Raw genomic sequence first — 27,251 nt, forward strand, 5'->3', positions numbered from 1 at the left:
TAATTTGGTGATGAAATTGGCCAGGTTCAATGATGCATCTTCAAAACTTTTCTCTCGAGCCCTATTCATTTTTCTTGTCCCCCACCACCCTCTTGACCTTCACCCACACCTTCCTTATTCCTCCTCTCTGATTTAATGTCCTCTCCTATCAGAGTGCATCTTCCTTAGCGCTCTTATCCCTCCAAGTTTCTTGCACTATTCCCATTTCATTCCTCCTCTCTGACCTCATTTGTCACCTGCCAGCTAGTGTTGACCCCCCCCACCACTGTTCTGCCCAGTGATTGGGGGGGTTGCTGGGGGAGCAAAAGTGGTGCCAATCACCACCCCCTCCCCACACACACACACACGCACACACACAGATACCATCAAAAAATGTACTCCCATGCACTCCTCCCCCCCTCCCCCCAAACCAATAACTACATTGGCTGCATTAACTCCGGTCAATCCTTCCTCAGCGGTAACTGACGAAGCACCAGGGCTTCAACCACCCTTCGGGGTTGCAGCAGAAGTTGTGATCTTCCAGACCTTCGTTAAGGAACTTCTTGATGAAAATGGTGGCGGCACCCCTCCACTGACTGAAACCCCGTGAGGTGTGTGCATGTGTTGGCTGGGAGGAGGGATAATACGGATGTGAGAAGTAGACTCAACCCAACACCAGGGTGAGGGAGTTAACGTATAACTCTTGTGACTTGTTCATCCATTCTGGCTCTGGCAGCAGGAGAGAGGAGGGGTGCGTGAGAGGGATTTGAAGTTGAGCCCGAAATCAGTGACGTGTCTCCACTCAAAGCTCTCCTGCCATAGAATGGCTGAGGGGAGTTTTAGAATCGGGTGTTCGGAGCTCTGGCATGTGATAGGTCAAGGGGAGGTTTCGGAGTTGTGCTGTCGGAAGCTCTAATGTGCGGTAGGCCAATTTTGATTTTTCAAATACAAATAACATTTATGTACTTCCTAAAACACAAGTTCCTTGTGTTTTGATGTTAAATACCAAATTTAAATTCATTATTCATTTTTATTTGGTATGCATCATGGATGGGTGCACATCAATTTCTTTTGTGCACTTTTTGCAGAACGTATCTCCATGCACATGTGCACAGCCTTGAGGGAACTGTGGGCGTGGTGCCTTTTTTAATGAGCTCACTCCCCCTAATGTTAAAACCTGGTTACATTCCTGGTTCGGCCCTCTTCTAAGTGTTTGCTACTTGCTCCAGTATTTTGGGTGTTGGTATACTGCTGAAGTGGCTACCTTGTGCGTAGATTAACCAGTCTCGATGCCAATGGAATATTTATTTGATTTGCCCCACCTTCACAAACTTGGCACTCTTACAAGCCTCTCACCCACATCTTCCAATTTGTGTATTCTGTTTGTTATTCAACTACAAGGTAATAAATGACAGAGTTCGCACATTCTTTTCTCCCCTCCTTCTGCTGAGGAAGTACTAGTACCCAATAAGAGGCTGCAGGGAATCCTTTGGTAAGAGCTATCTTGGGTGCTCTTCCTTTCCTCTTTATTGCTCCACAGAAACTTTGCCCATTCTCCTAGTTATTCTCAATGCCAAGAGACATTCTTAATATGCTATTATTTCCATAATAATTTGATTTGCAAAATGAAATCTTGGCACCAACCAGAAGTCTTATTGAAGCTTCAGAGGTTCTGAAAAGTGCTTAAAAGTGACAGGTTTACAGCAACAGCCAAAAGAAATAATCCTCCAGCAAACCTGCTGCTTGTTAATTTTCAAGAGCTCCAGTAAGAGTTGCTGCATGCCATTGAACCCTTGTCAAGCTGAGAGGCAAAGAGAGGACATGGACTGGAGTTTTCTGCCTCAAAATGTCTGCGCCTTCATCAGTTGCATTCAGGTCGATAGCTTGATCTGCCTGTTCGGCATATTGTCGGTGCGCATGGAGTCTGAACAAGCGAGACATTTCACAACTGGTGGTTGCTCTAATTTCTGATGGAAGTTTGTTTGCATTATGAGCTTTTGGGTGCTTTGAGCCTCTCAAATGATGCTATTGGGACTAATTTTGTTTCCTATTTGTATTAATGCTATGCTTAGCTGAGCGCTCAGTAGAATGCTATCTACTTTAGGACTGACAGTTTTATTCCCATATTAGATTAAAGCTCTTAAGCATCTGGGTAAATTTGGATGGCAGCCATATGAACTTGCAAAAGAATTGAAACAGTACAAATCCACTTAATATGACACCTTTGTACTCCACCAACCCTCAACAAAAACTTTCAAGGCATTGTTTCTCTACAGAAGTTGAACAGTTAACTATTTTGATGACTTGCTCAGGGGTAATTGGACTTGAATAATAAAGGCAAGAATTTTGTTTCTGCATTTTATGCTCTGATCAATCGTTTTTTTTAAATGGTGAAATTAAGTTGCTTTCAGATTCACCTTCACCAATGGTCCCTTATATAATGCTTTAATCCAATTCATATATTTCTCTGGTAGCTTGAACCAGTGTAGTACTTTAAATAAATAATTCCATTCTACCCTCTCAACGGCTTTCTCTGCATCAAAAGCAACCGCCACTGTTGGAGTCTTCTTTCCTTGTACTGCATAGATTAAGTTAATGAAGTTAGAGATATTGTCCATTGTTTGTCTTTTCTTAATAAATCCAGTTTCGTCAAGTTTTACTGTTTTTGGTACACAGACAGCCAATCTATTTGCTCATAGTTTTGCTATTATCTGATTCCACCTGCATTGAATTCGCCCATCGTTATTGAATGAAGATCTGCCGGGACCAATGCCTGAAGAGGGCGCACAAAATCAGTGAACGGCTGCGGACTCGAAAGGCCATCATGGCCTGTTTCCGCTCCGTAAATGGTTATATGGTTAATTGCCAGTAACATCCCTTGACCAAGTGGGAGGAGGGGATGTGTAGTCCTTGGAATGTTAAGGGCTTGGGAGAGTTATTGCAGCCAGCTAATGGACTTCAGTGACATGCAATTGAGCAGTGGGTTTAGGAGTTGCTGCATTTTGAGGGAACAGGAACCTGATCACATAGCTGAAATCCAGTACTAAAAGTGGTGGAGTCTCTACATTTGCCATCTTAGAAACCAGATTAAGTTTGTAACTGCAAATTAGAATGTTTGCACCCCTCTGTCTAAATGTAGTCATGCATGAGTAAAACTATACTTGAAATTCTAAAATGTGAAATCTACCTGAAATTCTCATTTCCTCATTATTTGAGCATTTGTTTCTTTGCTTTGAAGGGAATAGAGAAGAGCAATATCTTGCTCACATTTGGGTGCAATTCCCAAAACGCCAGGAGCCCATTTGTGGGGAAGGGCAGCATGGAAAGGCTATAAGAGGAGATCTTTGTTCTTCCATATTTCTGACATTGGACGATCTGTGTTTTGGAAACAACTTTCTTTGATACGTAGTTTGAACAATAAGCAAGATTTGTCCGTCGTGGAGTTTTCCTTGCAGCAATAAACTCCGCACTTCTTCAATCCTCTTGTGTTTGGATGCGGATTGGAAAAAGAGTAGCCGCGGGAACAACTGAACTAACCCCTATCCTAGTACAAGGACCCTAATAAGTGCAATTTGCTACTCCTATGATCAATCTACTTCTGATATTGTGATTTGTGTCCTTGTTTGATTTCATTCTTAATTTGCATACAGGTCACCTGCATTTTTATATTGCACTTGGATCCAAATCATTGATCATGATTGAGCAATATAATGGGTCAAATGTTGATCCCTGTAGGGTTCCACTAATGACTTGACCTTGCACACAGCTGCCGCCGACTCTAATGACTTGCCTTTGTAATCAATTTGCTATCAATTATATTGGACAAAATCTTAATTGCCATCTAAAGATATGATATCCTAATCCTGGGGTGGGGTGGGGGGGGGGGGGGGAAGAATGGAATCTTGCACCTCTGCAGGAAGTCATTTGACCATTATGCCTTTTGAGAGCTGTCCATTTTGTGTAACCCTTAGCATTTTCCTTCTAATCGTACAATTTAATAGTTTTCAGAAAGATAGCATGTTTATTACAAGCATTAGTGAAATTTGCTTCTACGCTATCACATCATAACAACCTTCCATGAGAAATATCTCAATTTTCTTTAACTCTTTTCTAAGAACAAATCTCTCTCCTGTTTTCCTCAGCCTGCAAGTTCTCTTTAAATTATCTCCCCTTTTGATTGCTGAAGTGGGAACAGCACCCGCTGCTAGAGCTGAAAGTGTATTCCACACCCTCAGCAGTCAATGAGAAGAGTCCCATTGACCCCTCCCCAGGGGTGAATATTGACTGCTGAGGGTGTGGAATACACTTTCAGCTCTAGCAGCGGATGCTCTTCCCTCTTCAGCAATAAAAGGGGTCGAAAAATGCCAGGGGGTTGAATGAATTGTTGAGCCCAAGATCCCTGCTCCTGCCCGGGGTGAATTCTTCAATGTGGACGGCACTGCACCCAATGCTGAAGATTTGGACCCAGCTCTATTTGGCATCTTCCTGGTCAGAAGCAAAAGTTTTTTTCCCCCCCACTGTTATTGTAATTACTTGCCATTTGGGATGTTGTAACAAAGTTTGGGTTGTTGCTTGGAGCCCCGGACACCATGCATATGGTATGCTGTTTCCCTCATTAATGCATATGGAAACTGCACATCTATTTATTTATTTTGTACATGCCTGGGGGGTCTCTGAGGGATCAAAGATTCCATGAAGGGATCGATAGGGTAAAAAGTTTGCAGACCCCCCCACTAACCTAAGTACTTTAATTTTGGTTATTTTTCTATGTTCTTGACTCCTTGACCTGAGTGCTTGAGTAAACTTCTCTCTCCCTCTTGTTTTTCTGTGTTCTTCATAACCATATGTTGCAGATCAATTGCACTCCTTTTCAGTTCTACGGAGATGTCCAGCTTCTTCAGTCTATCCCCTTTATCCAAGTCCTTCATCCCCAGAATCACAGAAACTTTGTTGCAACTTCTTAAATGTGACATCCAGAAAAGGAAACATCCTTCAGTTTTAACCAAACCACTGTTTTGATAAAGGCTCATCATAACTTCTTGCTCCTTATGAATTCTGTGTGCCACTTTAAAACTTTTTTTTTTGCAAGCTGTTCTGCCACTTCCAATAAAATATGTGCATGTCTCCCAGACCACTATTCCTGTTCTCCTTTTGGAATTGTGCTCTCCAGTTTGTATTGTCTATTCTTTGCAACATTTCACCATTTCTAGACACCATTGTGAGAAACAGACGTACCTTCACAGAATTTGCTCGAGACAAAAATTGAGAACAAAGAACATTTATTATACAACAATGCAAAGTTGGGTGCTTCCCCTTACCCTGGGAATACACACACACATACTGGGGCTCACCCAACTTTTATACAGTTCATTTCAGTGTAGAGGTACCCTCCCCCCCCCTAAAATTCTTCTGCCTCCTGGATAACTTTGGCATTAGGCAATCCTGTCTGCCTACGTGCTGTTTCTGTGAACTTGGAGGATAAAGGAGGAAACACCCAACCCCAACCAACCAATTTTCCCCTGCAACTGTTGCAACCGTGTCTGCCTGTCCCGCATCGGACTTGTCAGCCACAAACGAGCCTGCAGCTGACGTGGACATTTACCCCCCCTCTATAAATCTTTGTCCGCGAAGCCAAGCCAAAGAAAAGAAGAAAGAGAGGACCAGGGTGTGTCCTGTCTGTGTCCCATCATGTCATTGTCCTTATTCACCTGCCTTTGTCCTTATTCACACCTTCCCAACCCTCAGGGCGTACTAACTCTTATATGCAGAACTTGCTAATTCTGTCTAAGCCTTAATTACATATGCAGAACTTGCTGACTCTCTCTAAGGCTAGAAGACCCTTATCTTATTCAGACTAACTTTATTCCTACATTCTATTACCTACCCTTATCCTATTCATACTGGCTTTATTCATTACACATATATCCATACTAGCTTTCTTCATCTCTCACATTTTCATATTAGTTTTACTCATCTCTCACACCATCCACCAGCCTTTTAAAAGTCTACTGCTGCCCTCCTGACATTTTACTACGTCTCCATGTCTTGAGCAACATGCATGTTTAGAATTGTTGCCTATACACCCAAGTGCAAACTAAGAATGGAACTCTGCTGTTTGCATCCCTCCAAAGCCAAAAGCAATCTTTCACTTTCAGGTTCTGGTTCTGATTATTGAAAATTTTCTGGAAAGAACTTTTTTTTCCCCCTCTCCTAGGATTTAGAATATATCTAACTTGAGGCCTTTTCACAATGGCAACTTGTTAAATAGGTGTGTGAACGACCAGTGTTGAAATACCAGGAGGGCCATTCACACTGGACCATGAAATCCTGGGTCTGTGCGCTCTTCAAGATTAAATATCTGGTATCGCGGAGCTAAGGGGGCCCCAAACTCCAGTGGTGATGTACCAGTAATGTTATGTAGGCATTTTTTTTTTCTTTGGCTTGGCTTCGCGGACGAAGATTTATGGAGGGGGTAAAAAGTCCACATCAGCTGCAGGCTCGTTTGTGGCTGACAAGTCCGATGCGGGACAGGCAGACACGATTGCAGCGGTTGCAGGGGAAAATTGGTTGGTTGGGGTTGGGTGTTGGGTTTTTCCTCCTTTGCCTTTTGTCAGTGAGGTGGGCTCTGCGGTCTTCTTCAAAGGAGGTTGCTGCCCGCCAAACTGTGAGGCGCCAAGATGCACGGTTTGAAGCGTTATCAGCCCACTGGCGGTGGTCAATGTGGCAGGCACCAAGAGATTTCTTTAGGCAGTCCTTGTACCTTTTCTTTGGTGCACCTCTGTCACGGTGGCCAGTGGAGAGCTCGCCATATAACACGATCTTGGGAAGGCGATGGTCCTCCATTCTGGAGACGTGACCCATCCAGCGCAGCTGGATCTTCAGCAGCGTGGACTCGATGCTGTCGACCTCTGCCATCTCGAGTACTTCGACGTTAGGGATGTAAGCGCTCCAATGGATGTTGAGGATGGAGCGGAGACAACGCTGGTGGAAGCGTTCTAGGAGCCGTAGATGGTGCCGGTAGAGGACCCATGATTCGGAGCCGAACAGGAGTGTGGGTATGACAACGGCTCTGTATACGCTTATCTTTAGCAGGAATAAAGCACAATACATGTACGAAAGCATGGGGAGTACACTCAATTTAATAATATGCATACCATATGCAAAAGAGTTCAAACGGAGGACAAACATACAGACTAGCTCCCTCGCAATCTGGCAGACCTAATGTCAGATGTATGTCGCTGAGCCTACAGGTGACCCTCTCATATTTTTGGAGATTTCCTCCTTGGCCCTTGTTGAGAGGAGCTCCTGCATCCCCCTATTCCCCCATTGTAACAACACATACTAACACTAATACGTGTCATGTCGCAGACCAGCAGCAATAGAAATTCACTAAAACGGTGTTATTTTTAAAACAATGTATTTATTAATAACTACTGACAATATAACAATTTAACTAATCTAACCCCAACTATACATGAATATACCTGTGTTTGTGGGATACCCTAAACCATTACAGCTCAAGTTCAGTCTTAGAAACCTTGTGTTGAAACTCAAACTTTTAAATTGATGTACAGAAGTAATCATGAAGGTGAGACTGTGATCGACTGTTGAAACGTGAGTCCTTGTCAAGTTGGTTCCAATGAAATGTCTTGACTTATGAATGGTGTTCATAACTCCCCTCTTCCTTGCATAGGGGAAACGGAACGTGTGACTTCCATAATGCTCCCAAAACCCAAGAACGTGTCAAATTAAATAACCGTCAGAATGGTCACAATCCAAATACAGGAATCCTCCTGCTTTTTTTGACCCAGACGAGGGTCAATCAAAATGACCATTACAATGGTCAAGGTGGTTCAACAATCGTCCTCACAAGGAGAACCAGCAAAACTGTCCATCTCACACAAAGTCCCCCACCTTTCTGGTTTTAGATGGCTGGCTGATCAATACTGAATTCTTTAAATATCACAAACACGTAACTTCCAATCACGTCTCACTTGCCACTCTCTTGAAGTGTCCCATCTGTTTTCCTTGAATAAATGCCATTGTTCTTCTCCTAAAGTATTATCTTTGAGTAATGTTCCTACTTGATATTGCTTTCTATCTGATCACAAGCTGTAAAAGGTTTTATTGTTAAAGGTTTGCAGTCTGTGTTAATCCTTAGTGTGGTTACTAAATGAAATGTGAACTTATTCTACATACTAATAACTACACTAAAAGCCTTCACAATATAACTACACTGAGACTAAAACTGCAATGTCTCTACATCTGCTGTGTCATGTCAATATGACACCAATACACTAAAAACAGAACACTAGCCTTAACTACACTGAAATACTGACCTTCCCTCCAAACGACCTGGCAAGATGGACTGTTTCCCACTAGGTTGACGCACGCAGACAATGACATCAATAATGCTACCCAGCATAGCGGGTAACCCATCCACATTGGAGCAGAGTCAAAACAGCTCAGCTCTGGCACGACCTCCTTGGGTCGATTTGTAGCCCTCTATTGGGTTTGGAGTGTTCACACTGGCAGGTGAACCGTTAAATTCCCAGATTCAACTCGTGTTCACCTGCCAGTGTAAAAGGGGCTTTTACCTTGTGAGAGATGATAGATTGTAGGAAGTAAAGTTAGTATGAATGAAATAAAGAATAATAGACTAGAGGAAGTTAAGTAAGTGCTGAATAGGGATGAATTCCGATAAGAGTGTGAGGAAGGGTTACGCAAGTATAATAGAAGGAAGGTCTTATAGTGATAGAACGAATTAGCAAATTCTGCATATAGAATTAGTAACTCCTGGGGGTTGAGATGTTTGAATAAGAACAAAGGCAGATTCATGAATAAGGACAATGACATGATGGGACCCAGACAGGATACCCCATGGTCTTTCAAGTTTACAGAAACTGCAGGTAGGCAGACAGAATTACCAAATGCCAAACCAATCTAGAAGGCAGAAGAATGTTAAAGGCAGGGGTATCTCTACACTGAAATGAACTGTATAAAAGTTGGGTGAGCCCCAGTATATGTGTGTATTCCCATGGTAAGGGAAAGCACCCAACTTTGCACTGTTGTACAATAAATGTTCTTTGTTCTCAATTTTTGTCTCGAGTGAAATCTGTGAAGGTACTTCTGTTTCTCACACTTTCACTTCAATAAGATCGTGACTGATTATTTACTGTCAAACAACTTTCCTGCACTAGGCCCATTTGCTCTGATTCTTTTTAATACTTAATCTATCAATTGGTCTTAAATGCATTAATTAACTGAGCATCCACAATCTTCTTGGATAGAGAATTCCAACAATTTGTAGCCCTCTGGTTGAGGAAACTTTACCTCATTGCAAATATACAACTTCTTTCTTTGAGACTGCAACTGCTGGCTTTACTTGCCCCAGCCAGGTGAACCATCACCGAGCACAAATCATCGTTCTTGTATTTGCTCTGTTAAATCTTATAAGAATTTTAAATTTTTGTTTTCTTCTAAAAACAATACCATAGGTCGGGTATTATTAATCTCTTGTGACAATCCACCATCTCAGCGTTTCACCTGGTAAACCTTTGCTGCATTCTGTCTGTAACAAGTATCTGCTATCTTGGGGGAGACCAGACCTGTACACAATGTTCCAGATGAAGTTGCAACCATCTTTTCAGTATTAATTCCCTGGACTAGTCCTCTTGCTATGAAGGTCAATATGCTGTTTACTTTCTAATTGCTTGCTCTACCATGTTGATGTGCAGTGCACTCAAGTACCTCGGAACAGCAATACCTAGTCTCCCATTAATTAAAAATTGGATTCTTCTCTATACGCTTTTTCCATTTTGTACTCCATTTGCCATGACCTTGTCCATTTGTTTTTTAAACCTGTCTCTATGCCTTGAAGCCTCTGTATCCTCTTCAGAGCTCCACATTATCACTGAGCTTTGTATCATTCACTGATGAACCTCTTGTCTGCAGCAGGTGGGAGACTTCAGGTCCCATTTGTTCAGAGACGGATCTGGAAGTAAGGCTGTTACTATGTATAATTTTTGAGAAAAAGACAAATAATATATTTTTTTAATTCTTTCATTTATTTTGCCGAGAATATTTCTGTATTACTCTGAGTTTTATTTCTTGTATCATCCGAAAACTTCTCCATCCATCTTCTCCATCCATCCTCTCCATGAGGGATGTCAGCTTTGTTCCTGAACCATCTTTGGAGGCCTGCTGTTGATCAGCCAAATAATGCTTTTCATTATCTCAATTGATTCAATTCACTGGTCTTGCATTCAATGTTTCAAAGACAATGCCATTGAATTTCAAATGATTCAAGTATATTTTGAGTGATATTTTAATTTTTTTAGATGAATAGACTTTTATAAATTGACTGACAGCTTCATTTTGATATTTTTCTAGGCCATGATATTTTTGAATGGCTTCTTCAAAATGTTTCGACATCTGAAGAAGGTAAGTCATTGCTTAATTTATCACTCCGTTTTTTTTAAAAAAGAAATTGGATTGGAAACATTGGGTAATAGCCAACATTTCATTAACTGCCTGGAGTTTGTTAAAAGAACCAAATTGTGCTGCCAAATATTACTTTGCTCAAAAAGATATTTTAAGGTGAGATGTAGCAGGTAGATTTAAATTCTTTGCAGCCGTAGTTTATTTCCCAATGTGTTTGTGACCATATTTGGATTCGTAGCTGCAGCGAACAGAGGATTACATCAGCAGCCAGGTGGATGTCCTGTACAAGTACTGTACTGCAGCTCAACAAGTCAATTGGCCTGAAATTTCTCAGTAGCTCCAATCCATATTTGCTTGCAGCTCCCTTATTGCTGGTGTCCATGCTTCCTTTGAGCAGACCTTCAAACAATTGTTTTTCCAGTTTTCTGTTCTAAATTTTCTTGCGCTCCCTGTCCCATGCTTTGTCTGAAGTAGTTCCAGTGGAAATTATGGTTGTACAGTGGAAGAAAATTATAGAAGATAACAGTTGATGTGTTACTAAATTCAGTGCGAGTTAACATCTAAGATGATTACTTATAAAGTTTGCATCTTCTATCAATAGAACCATTTGTCATCTTGATAAGATTATACACATGAGGGCTCTTTTAAAATATGTTGACAATTGAAATAGCTTGGAAGTGTGCAGAAACATAGCATTTTGCTGCAATTGCAAAAGAGTCTTTTGGCTACTTTTTAAACTCTGCCTGTTAACCAAAACAATGAACATATTTTAATGAACTATTTGTGTTTTCAAAGAAAATAAATAATTCTGTAAACCTTTATTAAATGTCCATTGTTCAGTGGGTTATACTAGGACATTTTGATAGAGAACTTGTGCTTTAACATGTATCATTAGTGTTCTATTATTATTCCCAAAATACTTGAACCAGCTTAGTTGAATTTCACGTGGCCACATTTACAAGTCATGAAGAACTAAGGTTATAATTTTATCTGACTAATATATGGCAATATGACAAAGGTACTTGAATGTGTTGTAAGGGCTAACTGTTCACCTATATTTAATGAAACTTCAAGAATATTTAGTGCAAAAAAGGATATAATTAAAACTTCAGAAAATTCTACTTGGCAATTCTGCAAACGCAGTTGGTCAGTGAGGATCAGGATATGGGAGTAGCAGAATTGTCAATTGTTTTTCTTTGAAGTAGAAGATGGGAATCAGAAGAACTTTTAATTCACAAGTCTAACACATAGGGATGAAGGTTTCAGTTGTCAACAACATTGGCTGACTGAGAGTTCTTTTGGAAGAGATAATGTAGTACTAGAAAGTCTAGGTCAAATAAGATGTCCATGTTGGGAACAGTGTGATGGAATTGTGTGCAAAATATCTGGCTTTGGTCTTCCCAGAGAGAGGAAAATCCACTTCATCTGAATGACCCAGTAATTAAAGGAAATGTAGGTGAAGGAGAGGCATGGGGAAGTAAAGCATGATGCCATTACATGCTCCTAGAATCTGACCTCCACCTTCAGATGATTCTTCACTAGGAAATGTGCAGATGAAAGATTATCAAGTGTGTCAGAAATAAAACTTCTCACACATGAGTCTCTTTAAAACTGATGACACGACAAGCTTTATTTACAAGTCTGCAGAGTTGGACTCAACTGGCTTCTCACCAGTTAAGCCCCGATACATACAGTGCATTGATTTTTATACCCTTGTTGTTTGCCCTTCCCCTTCTTATTAATACTGTTTTAATTGGTTAGTATTGCAAAAGCATTCTAAGTATAACTGCATTTTTAATTATCACGTTCGTTACGTACGCTGTGAACTCTACATACACTAAATTCTGTTTCTCACCCTTCTTATCAATCTTTTGTCTCCTGAATGTCTCTCACTATGACCATGAAAAGATAGGTTTAAAAAAACATATTCAGCAGAACCTTTTGTCCTTGGCTGCTAGTAAGCTCCCTGTCCGTTCTGGCTTCCCTGTTTATGATTAATCATCACATTTTAACTTAAGTCATTTTAACCTAAATTTTCTATATAACAAAGTGTACTTCATTAGAGGTAACAGTGAGGGAGTGGGGAGGAGAGAAAGAGAAATTATTACAAATCAAGCTTCAGTCAAGAGTGGAACTAGCAAAGGGTTCCCTGTACAGCTGAGGTCGATTACTGTTCTTTGCACCGTGCCCTAATATTTAAGTTGTTATGTGTCAGAAATACAAATTCTCACACATGAGTCTCTTTAAAGTCGGTGACACGACAAGCTTTATTTACAAGTCTGCAGAGTTGGACTCAACTGGCTTCTCGCCAAGTCAAGCCCCGATACATACAGTGCATTGATTTTTATACCTTTTTTGCTTGTCCTTCCCCTCCTCTTTAACACTGTTTTAATTGGTTAGTTTGTGCAAAATCATTCTAAGTACACTTGCATTTGTAATGATCATGTTAGTTACGTACACTACGAACTCTGCACACACTAAATTCTGTTTTTCACTCTTTTATCAATCTTTGGCTCCTACATGTCTCTTTGTGACCATGAAAGATCTCTGTTTGTTATAACATTTTCTAGCTGAACTTTTATGGTAAGCTCCCTGTCTATTCTGGCTTCCCCTTTTATGATTAATCATCACATTTTAACTTAAGCCCTTTTTAACCTAAATTCTCTATCTATAACACTATGCAAATAATTTTTTTTAAATTTAAATTTAGACTTGCAGTATGGTAACAGGCCTTTTCAGTCCTCTAGTCCATGCTGCCCAATTGACTGATCTACAACCAAGTATGTTTGGAGGGTGGGAGGAAACCCACGTAGACGTGGGGAGAATGTACAAAGTCCTTAGAGACAGCATTGGATTTGAATCCCGGTCACTGGTGTTACAACCTAGACCAGCAGCAATAGAAATTCACCAAGACAATGGTAACATCAAAACAATATTTTTTACTAACTATTAATAATATAAAAATTTTACCTAATCCCACTATGTACAAATGTCTGTCAACTCTGTGTTCAGGCATAATTCTGAAGAGATGATTTTAAAGTTCATTCTCAGAAATATTTTGTGTTGAAACTCGATCAATAAAACTGTTGTTCAAAAGTTCTCAAACTCATGAATTTTAAACATTTGCTTTCAAAAATTATTTCTTCATAACAAATTACTTTTTCCACAAATTTCCACCCCCGCCCCCCTTCTCTTGCATGGAGGTTCAGAACGTGTTTCACATGATGATTTCAAAACCCAGGCAAGAATTAAATGAAGTAACCATTAAAAATGCTTGCATTCTTCTTTTGACTAAGAGAAGCAGTGAGAGGCCACCTTTCCTAAAGCCACATAGATTCTGTGTCTCTTCCCTGTCAAATGAAGAATGCACAACAATACCTCTCTTTTTGAAGATTACTGTATCTGACTTCAGATGAAGCTGGTGCAGTGTTAAAGATGCCTTCCTGCATTGGAATCACATGACATGACATCACTGCTGGCTTCTGTTGCATCTCTCGAAAAGCATGAATCAGGGTAAATGGCCTCTTGATTGATTATACAGGTGTCTCTCTGAGTGTTTGAAGTTCCAACTTTTCCAAAAGTTTACAAGCAAATGCCTCTGGGCTGTCTTCCCAGCTAACAAATAGATGGCTTTCTTGTGTGCACAGGTAAATGTCATTGACTTTAGTTTCAATGGACAATCAATTGTGACTTTTATGGTTGCTTATACAGCTTCAATGTCTTCTCTCAAAATGGTTTCTGTGTGGAAATGTCTGTGTCTTTGCCTGCTCATCCACACACTCTTTTCTAAGAAATATGTATATAATTTTAACCTAAAGACTAATAATAACACAATTCTGTCACACTGGCACTGTATCACCATTGTTCTAACTGCTATGTTTGCAGTGCCAAATATTTTTGAGCAAATTAAAATAACCATTTACTGCTTTACTTTTATTTTAAAAAATTACACTCTTGCTGCTTTTTTTAAATGTAGTGCCCAAGAATCTGGACTGACCCAATTCTAGAGCAGTCTGGATTTTCGGGTTACCAGTGTTTTGAATTCCAAAAAACACATTTCTAATAGTTCTATGGTGCCGACTAAGTAGGTAGAATATGTGATTTTTTTTTTTTCCTTGCATCCCTACCCACAATATACCTATCTCTCACACCCCAAACTGGTCCTGCTATTTTACTTTCCTGCCAAGTGCTGACTTTTTGCCTGATCATATCTGAAACCCAAGTTCCAGCTTTCTTTTTCTTCCCATTCCATTGCCTTGATTTTTGTTTTGCGACCATATAACCATTTACGGAGTGGAAACAAGCCATGTTGGTCTTTCGAGTCCGCACTGGTTCAGTGACTGGCAGTACTGAACACAAGATGGTGTTCACAGAACACCTTAAATATTTATAGTGATCTTGATGTGCTTCCTCTCAACAAATCTAGCATCTTCATACAGCATTCAAACAAGCCCTTTGACCCACTGAGTCCACATTAACCATAAGCACTAACCCCACAGCACTGTTAACGTAGCGATAGCGCAATGTTGTTACAGCGTCAGCGATCAGGACCAGGGTTTGACGTCCCAGTAAATCATCAGTACTTAATACTGAGTATTGTTAGTGTGTGATGTGGCTTGCAAATTTATCCTGAGCAAGATTTGGGACTTTTTAACTCCCCCTCCCCCACAAACTGAAGACACTGAAGGCAAATGTATACAGTTGAAAGCTTGCCAAAAATGGTTGTCCAGGCACTTGTTTGTTGAACTCCCATGTGTCATTTAATATGACCCTCTTTCTCCTCTTATTTCAAATTGAAAATGTGTAAATGAGCTTCTTAGTCACCCATCTTGAATACCTAAAGATGAGATACCAAAGAATCATCACTGTTGAAATCAGTCACGCTAATATTGGAACAAAAGTTTGAACATCAATATTTTCTCAATCCTTTTAGCTTTGTACCACTTTGGGTAATTTGCTCAAGTCCTCTATTGCAAAAAGCTCTCCATTTTTTAAAAGTGCATGAATACTGATATCAGCTTTGGCATTGATTTGTTTCTCTACATGAGCAATTATTTCACCAAATCAAACTAGTATTTGAATAATTTATGGTATCAACCCAGTGAGTTAATGGTACAAGCAAATTAATTTATCTCTGTACGCTGCATCTGTTTATCTGGAATATGGTAGGTAATCATCGACCTATTTATGCTGTCAATTTGGAAAATGAAGATAATCTGATTTCTAGCTGCTATAGTTTAGTTGAGAGCGCTTAATATTAAAGACTAATGCAGGAACAGATGCTCTCGAAGTGATTGTTGATGGATTTCTGAATTTATTTTGATTGGATCCAGTATGAAACTAACATCAACCCAAATCTGCCATAGGATGTGTTGCTCATCGAAATAAATAATTAGGACAAGAAATCTACCTAAAGATTACAGCATAAACAGTGACCAAAATACAGTGGACTCCCTTATTTGCAGTTTCACTCTCCATGGTTTCAGTTAACTGCAGTCCTGTGTCAATCCCCACACTGATCCCATTGCCCTGCTCTCTCCCTACAGACCCGTTGTCGGTCCCCACACTGATCCCTACTTACAAATAAAACATTCACAGGTACACTATGGTATCCCATATAGCTTTGCTAAGTATATAAACATGGTGTTCGCACAATGTCCACATCAACTAACACCCAATTTCACAGAAAGTATCGTGGACATTAAGCGGTGTATACCCTGTATAGCACACATGTCAAACTCAGGCCCGCAGGCCAAATTTGGCCCATGATATAATTATATTTGGCCCGTAAGATCATATCAAATATGTATTAGAGCTGGCCCGCTGGCCGCCGCGCCAGTATAGCGCATGCACAGCTAATGCTACAAATCCCAGAATGCTTTGCAAATGCATTAGCGTCAGCCCGCTAATCACCCCCACCTCCTCTGTTTAATTTCGTTAGCATCTGCGACCTGTCGCCGAACTCACATATAATAAACCCCTTTCGAAAAATGGCCAAACCAAAGACAGAAAACAGGACCTTTCAGGATAGGTGGGAGGCAAACTCAGAGTTTGATGAATTTGCATCTAAGAAGAGATGCCAAGTATCTGGTTTAGACCCAGGTGCATCAGAGTAAATCACAGTGTAGCAAGCTAAGCTTGGATTAATATTTTCTTTGGTTACTTTGGACTGTTCATAGTTGAAAGATTGGATTTTCATTGAAGTAAGTTGTTATTTTTTTGACTTGTTGGCTTGTGAAAAAAATACATTTAAAAGGAGCTTAAAGGCTATAGAAAAATATTATTTGTTGAATATTTTATTTCTCATTTGTTAATGCTTCTTCTGGAAAGAGTTTAATCAAAACTATTATTAAACATTTATTTTAATAAGGAAAAAGTTTAACATTACATATGTTGAAAGAAGAGAAAACATGCAGATGTTGTTGAAAATTTTCAATAAATATTTAGTTTGGCCCACGACTTAGTCCAAGTTTTTAATTTTGGCCCTCTGTGAATTTGAGTTTGACACCCCTGCTGTATAGGGTTCGGTACTATCCATAGTTTCAGGCATCTGCTGGGGCCTTGGAACATATCCCCCACAGATAAGGAGGGACTACTGTACTTTCACAATCAATTACAGGAAAATAAAATTGTTTGGAAAAAGGGAGTTAAAAATTTAAAGTCGAACCAAGTTTCATTAGCTTCAGTTTTTGAAGTAGTGGTTAATATCAACACTTTCCAAAAGTGTTTCAGAAAATACTGCCGTACACAAGGTAAAATTCAAGCCCATAAAAAAAATTGATGATGGAACATTTATAACATGGAGCATTACAGCACAATACAGTCTCATCGGCTCACAATGTCATGCCAATCCATGTATACCAACCAAAAGTTAACTAAACCTCTCCCTACCTCTATTTCTTGTGCCTGTCAAAGAATCTTTTAAATACCCTTGAGGTTCAAGCCCCTACCACTACCCTTGCCTGTACATTCCAGACACCCACCACTGCGTGTGTGTTTTTATAAAATCTGTTTACCCCTAAACTTCCCTCCCTTAACTTTGTACACATCCTCTGGTGTTTGCTCTGGTGTTTCCCCTCTGGGGAAAAAGGTGCCGGCTGTCTACCTTATCTATGCCCCTCACAATGTTATAGATCTCTAAGTCACCTCTTGTCCTCCTTATCATGTTAATGGTAGAAAATCAGGATCAATGGGAGGGATAAACTAAAACATAAATGATCCCAACGCTGGAGAAATGCTATCAGACAAACTAATAAAACTTGAGGTGTTTAACCAATCATTTGAATTATTCATGTTATGTTTGTATTCTTCCAACCTTCTCCAGCTTTTTGGAAGGTCCCAGTGACATGAAATACCACAAGTGCAGTGACTCTATTCAAGGAAAAAGGAGAGAGACATTGGTAAACTGGTAGACCAGTTGGCCTGATCTCACTCACTGAAAAATCCCTCCATTTCATTAGAAAGGCATTTTGAAAATTGTAATTCATTTGAGTTCCAATTGATTATCATCTGACTGTACATGTACAACCTGACAAGCAGTATTTATGAGCGCACATTCACGATACCTAGTACTTTTTTATCAGAAAGATATAATTGAAAATGCATATATTTTGGGATTTACTCAGGAAAATCTACAGACACACAATAGCTTAGAAGAGACTCTCTTTTGCTTTCTTTTTGTACTGTAATAGATGCTGAGCGACACTAATGGTGACTCTTTGTCAGCCTTGAGACAAGCAGAAGGTAATTTTGTGTAATGCATGTTTTGTACTATTGCATGACAAGAAAGGAATCTTGAATCTCACAGCTTGAGGGAAGAAGCTATTTCCCAGCCTGGTAGTCCTGGCTTTGATGTTCCTGTACCACCTCCTTGTTGTTAGTAAGTCAAAGCTGCTGTATGCTGGATGGAAAGGGTCTTCAGTAATTCTTTAAGTTCTACTATAAGCAATGCTTCTAATAAATGTTGTCAATAGAGGAAAAGAAGAACCTTGTGATCTTCTTGGCTGTTCGGATGATCATCTGCATCGTCTTCTGGTCTACTGCTTTGCAACTGCCATGATGCAACCAGGCAGTTGTGCAAATGTACTCCTGAAAGGGTTGGTGTTGCTGCACCTTCCTGACTCGTGAGGTGTTGTGATTCCAGGAGAGGTCATGCTTTTTAGGCACCCCAGGGAACTCTGTGTTCCCTACTCTCTCTAGGATGCGCAGTGGAGAACGGTCAACCTTTGTTCTCCTAAGGTTCATCGTAATCTCCTTTGTCTTGTCCACTTGAGGCTCTGGTTGTTCTCGCGGCATTTTACGAGCTGCTGCCTCCTCTCTGTAATGCAGCTATCTTTGTTACTGATAAGACTGACTACTTTTCTATCATCCACAAACTTGATGATCCTGTCCAAGCTGAATCAGTTGAGAAAGGTAGGGGGCTGAGCACACAGCCCTAAGGGGTGCCAGGGTGTGATGGGACTTGAGGTTTAGCTACCGACTCAGACTGACTGTGGTCTTTAGGTTGAGAAGTTTAGAATCCTGCTGCATAGAGGGATGTTGAATTTCCTAGATGAGGAACTTCCTTGATTCCTACAAGCCTTTTTTTCATGAAGGCAGATATTGGCTGAATCGCACATTAAGAAGCTGTGTCTCCAGGACCTTTTGTTGATAATCTGCCTCTGGTTTGTACTTGTGCAAAGGCACGGCCTTTAATTACCACTTGATTCCCATTGCCTGCCTTTAATCAGGTTGGGGAGTATCAGCATAAATTTTCTTGCAGTTTTAATGTAGTGCTGTCCAGGATCTGAACAGAAACCTTCTATTTTCCTTCTACTTTGCACACAATATTATTTGGGAGTGGAAAAAAAATTAGAATAACGTAGGAAGTTTCTCTGTCACCTATCTAATTTCCTTAGTGATTAGAGAAGGAAAAGGTGAGTCATTCCAAATTAATTCCTTCTAATGTCTGGTGAACCTTGAGTGTTTTGGAAGAACAGGCATCCCCTGAGCTGCCAATAATGAACACTGAGGACTGGTTTAATAATAACTCTTCTGCCAGGATTTAATCACCTCTTGGTGTTAGACAGCCAGGCCTGGTATTTAATAATGGAAAAATATCACTGGAGCAGAGTCGATTTCCATAGTTCAGTTATCCAAATTATTTAATGACTGATATTTTCTCGCAGGCTATTCAGCCTGTCAGTCAATGCCAGCTCACAGCAATCTTGTTCTGCTTGATTCTGATTGCTACCAAAAGTTTACCAAAAATGGTTTAAAGATAATCCATTAATATTCTTATTACTTGGTGGGTAATTGTGAGGAATTACTTGGTGGGTAATTGTAATCCTTGGGATTATTTTGATCTGGCTATTGGAGAAAATTGGAAATTCAAGTTTAATGTTATAACCCTTAACTGCACTGTACCATTGAGTAAGAAAAGCTTTTGTAATGCATGATAATTCTAAAAATAGATTAGATTTGGATGCAATAATTATTTGGATTTAAAGGCTGCTTTGAAATGACCCAATCTACAAGAATATATAACCATATAACCATTTACGGAGCGGAAACAGGCCATGTTGGCCTTTCGAGTCCGCACCGGTTCACCGATTTTGTGCGCCCTCTTCAGGCATTGGTCCCGGCAGATCTTCATTCAATAACGATGGGCGAATTCAATGCAGGTGGAATCAGATAATAGCAAAACTATGAGCAAATAGATTGGCTGTCTGTGTACCAAAAACAGTAAAACTTGACGAAACTGGATTTATTAAGAAAAGACAAACAATGGACAATATCTCTAACTTCATTAACTTAATCCATGCAGTACAAGGAAAGAAAACTCCAATAGTGGCGGTTGCTTTTGATGCAGAGAAAGCCGTTGAGAGGGTAGAATGGAATTATTTATTTAAAGTACTACACTGGTTCAAGCTACCAGAGAAATATATGAATTGGATTAAAGCATTATATAAGGGACCATTGGTGAAGGTGAATCTGAAAGCAACTTCATTTCACCATTTAAAAAAAACAATTGATCAGAGCATAAAATGCAGAAACAAAATCCTTGCCTTTATTATTCAAGTCCAATTATCCCTGAGCAAGTCATCAAAATAGTTAACTGTTCAACTTCTGTAGAGAAACAATGCCTTGAAAGTTTTTGTTGAGGGTTGGTGGAGTACAAAGGTGTCATATTATTGTACCTAAAGTTGCTGATCTTGAGTTGAAGCTGGTTTTATTCTGCTATTAAAGATTTTGCTTCAAAAGATATTTGACAGCAGCAATTTCTTTATGGGCTCAACTGAAGTGGTTAAGTTTCTGCCACAAATGTTTAAATTCTGTTCTGCCTTGAGTAAGATTCTACATATTGAATTGCCAATCCAAATGCATAAAATCATTTAGTTTACTCAACGACAAGCATGAGATGTGAGAATGATTTGCGCAAAGCAGTTACAGTATGAGCGATTGGGGTTCGAATTCCACATTGTCTGTAAGGGGCTTGTTCGTGAGCCGCATGTTGGGGGCTCCTGTTTCCTCCCACTATTCAAGGGGCTGTAGGTCAATTGGGTGGCACGGGCTTGTGGGAAGAAATGGTCTGTTACTGTGCTGTATGTCAATGTATACATACACAGTCTGCACCAGCCTGGTGTGTCAACTATAATCTTGCTTTATTTTATTTTCTTTGGCTTGGCTTCGTGGACGAAGATTTATGGAGAGGTAATGTCCACGTCAGCTGCAGACTCGTTTGTGGCTGACAAGTCCGATGCGGGACAGGCAGACACGGTTGCAGTGCTTGCAAGGGAAAATTGGTGGGTTGGGGTTGGGCGTTGGGTTTTTCCTCCTTTGTCTTTTGTCAGTGAGGTGGGCTCTGCGGTCTTCTTCAAAGGAGGTTGCTGCCCGCCGAACTGTGAGGCGCCCAGGTGCACGGTTTGAGGTGAGATTAGCCCGCTGTTGGGGGTCAAAGGGGCAGGCACCAAGAGATTTCTTTAGGCAGTCCTTGTACCTCTTCTTTGGTGCACCTCTGTCTCGGTGGCCTGTGGAGAGCTCACCATATAACACGATCTTGAGAAGGCGATGGTCCTCCATTCTGGAGACGTGACCTGCCCAGCACAGTTTGATCTTCAGCAGCGTGGATTCGATGCTGTCGGCCTCTGCCATCTCGAGTACTTTGATGTTGGAGATGAAGTTGCTCCAATGAATGTTGAGGATGGAACGGAAACAACGCTGGTGGTAGCGTTCTAGGAGCCGTAGGTCGTCATTAAAACACAATCTCATTGCAGAATACCACTATCATTATCCCAAGATTTTTCTCTATCGTTCTTGATGTAATATTGCACCTTGCCTCCAGCAAGCTTCTGTTTGGAGTGGGCCTAATGTATTGGGCTATAAGGAAACAATTGTTTGATCTATATTCTGTTCACTCTAGCATTGGTCAATAATCTGCAGAACCCTGTTTGAGTACAGTCAAGCTCTTAAACAATTGTTGGCTTGTTCACTGAAGTGTCACTTTTTAATATCTTTTTAAAAATGGACCTTGTAATAAGATGCCACAGAATAAATCTGCCTCTTTTGTACTACACTGAACAATAAGTTTATGACAAGACCTTAGAAAGTGAGAATCACTTCCTTTAGCTCTGGAGGTAGAGATGATGATCGAATTCTCCTTGATCTCCAACATGGAGAAAGCTTTGACCATTTTGGAAAAACTCTTTGGAATAATTAAGATAACAAATTTGTAAATTTCACAGGATCCTGTGTAGCATTGCCCTTTGACCTCCTAAGCTATGGGCTACCTGCAGCAGGCATCTCAATGCACTGGAAATGCTTTGCACAATATCCTTCAAACCTACTGAAGGGTAATCAATTCAATATCAGCCTTTCTCTCCCATGCCAACTTTCCCCCACCAAACTCTGGTTCCATTCATCCAACTGCAGTGGCAAGTCACTCTACTCGCATGGCTGACCTCAGATTGTACTTTCCTTGGCAAGAGATTGAGGAGATAATTTGAAAGATGCTCTTGAAGCTTTGCATTACAGGCCACAGATACTTTGCACATTAAACATAAAGTATAATCATTAATGAACTGTAAATCTATTGCAGGTTCAGGCCGAAGTTGGCTCTTAATTTCCAACCTGCTTTGCTAATTTGCCACCTTCACCTGTGGCAATACAGATCTTGTAGTCACAGGTCACGTGCGGATTTTTCTTTAAACAACTTTGCTAATTAACTGACTGGGTTTGGGGTAAGATCTAAAAAGTTAGAGGTGACCATTATAACCTTGTGTAACAAAAGTTAGGATTTTCCCATTTCTAATCAACCCATCTTCTTGGGGAGTGGCATAGTAGATGGGTATTGGTTTGACCACTTTTATAAGTAATTGCATCTACATCATAAAAAAAATCTGATCTCATACAACCATGCCAATTTTGCACAACCCTTCTGTGATCACCAGTATATGAAAAATTAAAGATGTGGGAAATCTGACAAAAATAATAGAAAACCTTGAAACACTCCAGTTCAGGCAGATTCTGAAAGAAGTAACAATCATAATATTTTGGGATTAACACTCTTCAGAGGTTTTCTGCACTGTAATTACTTTTATTCATTTGAAGAAATAGAACACAAATATTTGCATCCTGGTTCTGTTCCTGCCTTGTACCATTGTAATCTGACTTACGAACCTTTCATCTTAATAATGATTATTGGTGCCCCATCCTAGTTTCTGACAAATTAGAGAACCTTAATTGGTGTTGCACTATTACCAAGAATTTTCATGCCACTAATCAACCAAAAACACTTCTGTTTTTTTGTTAAAGTCAACTCCATGAAACCCCAATGTTCACGTGTGACATTCCACCTGTTAAATATGGAGGTGGATGAAAGCCAACTCCGAAAATTCAATTGAGATAACAGGTCCATGGGATAGGAGATCAATGTGACACCGCCTAGGTCACAGTGGAATAAATTCCAATTGGGTGAAGAGAGAAAAAGAAAATTAAGGATTTTGTATTCTGCAGAAGCAACTACAGTTTGGCTGATGTCCTACATCCTGGCCAGAAAGGCAAAGGATTCATTCATTGGTGTTCTGGTGAATTAAAACCAAGACATTTTGGAGTGCTGAAGTAGGAAGACTTATTCCAGCATGTAATTTATCAAATGATATATAGTCATGCGGTTATTATTGATCTGAAGGGTTGAAACTCAACAATTCTCTAAATGGCAATTAATAAATTTGATTAGATGTCTTCCTCCCTGTCCATATTTCTGGCCTTTGTCACACTTAATGTTCTTGTCACTAAGCTAAACCTATTTGCATTAAACATCGAGGCTAACATTATTAGCTTTGAATGACTCCTGGCAGTGATCACCATATTTGACGGCATATATAGGACACCCACCATTTTTAGTGAGCGATTTCAGGAAAAATTTGTTTGTGTATTTATCTTCACTCACATTGATGAAAACCCTCCAACCTTGCATGGTCGAGATACAGCAGTGGCCTCATATGCGACCAACAGCAGCTACACATCCTCCTGTCCACTGAGGCTCAGGCTGCTTCCCCACCCTTCCACTATACAAATTCTCCCGCACCCAGGAGGGAGAGAAGCCAGGATAGCAGGCAGGGCCCAGGCCTACCGTTGCGGGGAGCACTTGGCTTCCGTGATCAGGCTCCACGCTGAGCCTTTGTTCAACAGGCATGGCTCCCTGAACAGATTGAATGAGGTGCGGGGGTGGGTGGTAGTGAGCGAGTGGCCTGTTGAGCTAAGCTCAAATGGCTGCTCGCTCACTGCTTCCCGCCTCTGTGCCTCATTCAATTATCATCAAGGCCCGGTGCTCCTCTCAAAGCAATGTGAGAGGGAGAGGGAGGAAGGTGATCCGTGAAGCTGCAGCCCTGCTTCCTGGACAGTTTCACCACCTCTGAGGGCTTCTTGAATCTGGGTGAGTAGTTTGAATGCTTTCCTCCTGTCCCCATCCTGCAGAGGAAATCGCTTTGTATTTCAGTGCCCAAAATGGCGCCACCAAAATGTCACCTTCGTGTATAGACATTTTGCTAATGTAGGTAAATTAATCAAATCTTTGGGATTGATTGGAATCCTCTCCTATGTTTTTCCCCATAAGGCGTGAGTACCTGAAATAGACCATTCAGTCTGCCCTGCTACTTAATCATGAGCTGATCCATTTTCCTACTCAGCCCCACTGCCCGGCCTTCTCCCCATAACCTTTGATGCCCTGGTTAATCAAGAACCTATCAATCTCTGCTTTAAACACACTTAATGATCTGGCCGCCACAACCACCTGTGGCAACAAATTCACTACCCTCTGGCTAAAGAAATTCATCTGCATCTCTGTTCTAAGCAGATGCCCTTCAATCCTGAAGTCGTGCCCTTTTGTCCCAGACTTTAAATTTCAAATTTTAATTCAAAAGAAAATTAAATCTAGACATGCAGCAGAGTTGCATTCCGTGCCGCCTAATTTACACCCCTGAAACGTTTTGAATGGTGGGATGGAACCAGAGTTCTCGGGGAAAATTCACGGAGAAAACGAACAAACTCCTTCGAACCCCGTTTCTGATTTCTGGAGCTGTAAAGGTCTTGCGCTAACCACTACACCAACCGTGCCAACTCGTCCCACCATGGGATTCAATCTTTCTACATCTACTCCGTCCATGCCTTTCAACATTTGGTGATTCAATGATATCCACCCCCTCCCATACTCCTTCATTCCACTGAGTACAGGCCCAGAGTTGTCAAATGCTCCTCATATGATGACCCTTTCATTTCTGGAATAATTCTTGTGAACCTCCTCCAATGTCAGTACATCTTTTCTTAAATGAGGCCAAAACTACTCACTGTACTCTATTGCGTTCTCACCAGTGCCTTATCAACCTCAACATCACATCCCTGCTCTTGTATTCTAATCTTCTTGAAATGAATGTTTTACTATCTCTCATTCAGAAATAAGCCAATTGATATTGCAGGTCTTTGAATGATAGGTCTTCAAAAAAAATTGGCTCATCTCAACGTCATCATTTGGAAGCAAACTTCTCAATGGTATTTTGTATTTAGAGATTCAATTTTGTCTATAGATAATTTTATATTGGAGTGAGCAATATCCAGGCTGTGTAAATCAACAATGAACTCTAATTGGAAAGTTCTTCTTCCCTATAGAATCGTTTCACCTTGGTGACTTAATAATCAAGTACGGTTACATTTACCCGCTGAAAGATCCAAAGAATTTAATTTTGCGGGTAGATGATTCTCCTTACCGATTTCAGGTAAGCCTTGGTGAAAATGTTATTTTGTTGCAGATGAATGTGTTAGTGTACATGAGAAACTTTTGGCTTTTAAAAACGCTTTTGTACAGTAAAAATATTTTAGTTTAAAAAGAAAATAGTTTGTTATAGGAAAAAAACTTTAAAAACAAAAGATGTAAATAAATTATGATCAGTAAATGATTGACTAGCTATCATTTAGTGATGTCTAATATACTATTTGAGCCTATGAATCTCCATTTGCCTGGAAGTTGTTTCACCTTGTTTCAGTGATGTCGAAAGGTTTTACACATAACATTAATGCACATTCGCACCTCTCCACATAAATTTTGCAAAATAAGTTAAAATCCATTCAAAGCCACACCTGGCATTTTGTACGTTAGAATGAGAATCGTGAGGTTCTCATGCAAATCTTTTCAAGACCTCGTACCATACTTAGAATTAGAATTTATTGTCATGAACAAGTCATGAAATTTGGTGTTTTGTGGCAGCGTCACAGTGGAAACATACATATAACCACTTGTACAACAATAATTTTTTTTAAAACTGAATAGAGCACGAAAAGTAAGCCAGTGTCTTTGGTTCATTGATCATTCAGGAATCTGATGGCAGCGGGGAAGAAGCTGTCCTTGTGCTGCTGAGTTCTCGTCTTCAGGCTCCTGTACCTTTTTCCTTACGGTAGCAGAGAGAAGAGGGTGGTGAGAGTCTTTGAGGATAGAGGCTGCTTTATTAAGATATTGCCTCTTGTAGATACTGCATTCATCACTGACAGCCACCGAACAACCGTGGAAAAATTACCCAATAAGTTGAGAAAATCTCTCTTGCTCGGCTGGTTAAACCACCCACACCCCTTCCTCGTATGGCCGATTTGACTGCTGTATGGGTGTTCCAAAGCTGCTCTGAAGTGTGACTTGGTGATCACAGCAAGCTGCTTGGATGTTTCCATGTAACCACTTACAGCCAGTTCGGCCCTACTAGTCCATGTTCTGCATTAAGAACTCAGACATAATTTATTCAAAGTTCTATGCTGTTCAATACTATGCCAGCAAGTTGGAATGAAAATGCATGACCAATTGCCTTTTTTCCAATTTATTATTTTAGAATATTAAATTCTTTAATTTAATTAACAAACCTAAATTGCTTTTCTTTAATGGAATGTTTAGCAGCTTGCCTACCCATAGAAGTTACTCCTGCAATGACTTCAGTGGAACCTTTCCAATCTACTTCCTGTTTATTGGTGTTATTTATTTTGGGAAAATCACTTTGCATGAAATTTAACCTCTCTGAGGAATCGCCACACCCCAAACTCCGGGTCAACACGAAAACGTTGTATGTGAATGGTGATGTTCCCTGATGGAATTAGGGCTCCAAAGCAAAAATGATTCAATTAAAGCAAATCTTGTCTACCTTACTGGTTAAGAAAAGGTTATGTCACATTGCCAATATCAAAGAAAGTGAAAGCTGCCAAATACAAAACTGTTTACAATATTTTTTTTAAATATTGATGTACAAATAACAATTAAGCAAGACTTTGGTTGAAATTCTAACTTTTCTAACCAGATAAAAGCTCAATAAAGCCAA

At 40.2% G+C, this 27,251-nt stretch overlaps 1 protein-coding gene across 1 annotated transcript in view; it reads left to right on the forward strand.

Moving 5' to 3' along the window:
• rgs11 (regulator of G protein signaling 11) overlaps positions 1-27,251 on the forward strand; it is a 79,777-nt gene that overhangs the window by 4,569 nt on the left and 47,957 nt on the right. The window contains exons 3-4 of the mRNA XM_069906060.1: positions 10,372-10,422; positions 25,567-25,673. Of these exons, the coding sequence (XP_069762161.1) occupies positions 10,372-10,422; positions 25,567-25,673 (158 nt within the window). The remainder of the gene's footprint in view (positions 1-10,371; positions 10,423-25,566; positions 25,674-27,251) is intronic.

This window comes from Narcine bancroftii, chromosome 12 (assembly GCF_036971445.1).
Source record: "Narcine bancroftii isolate sNarBan1 chromosome 12, sNarBan1.hap1, whole genome shotgun sequence".
In the NCBI taxonomy this organism is placed as follows: Eukaryota; Metazoa; Chordata; class Chondrichthyes; order Torpediniformes; family Narcinidae; genus Narcine; species Narcine bancroftii.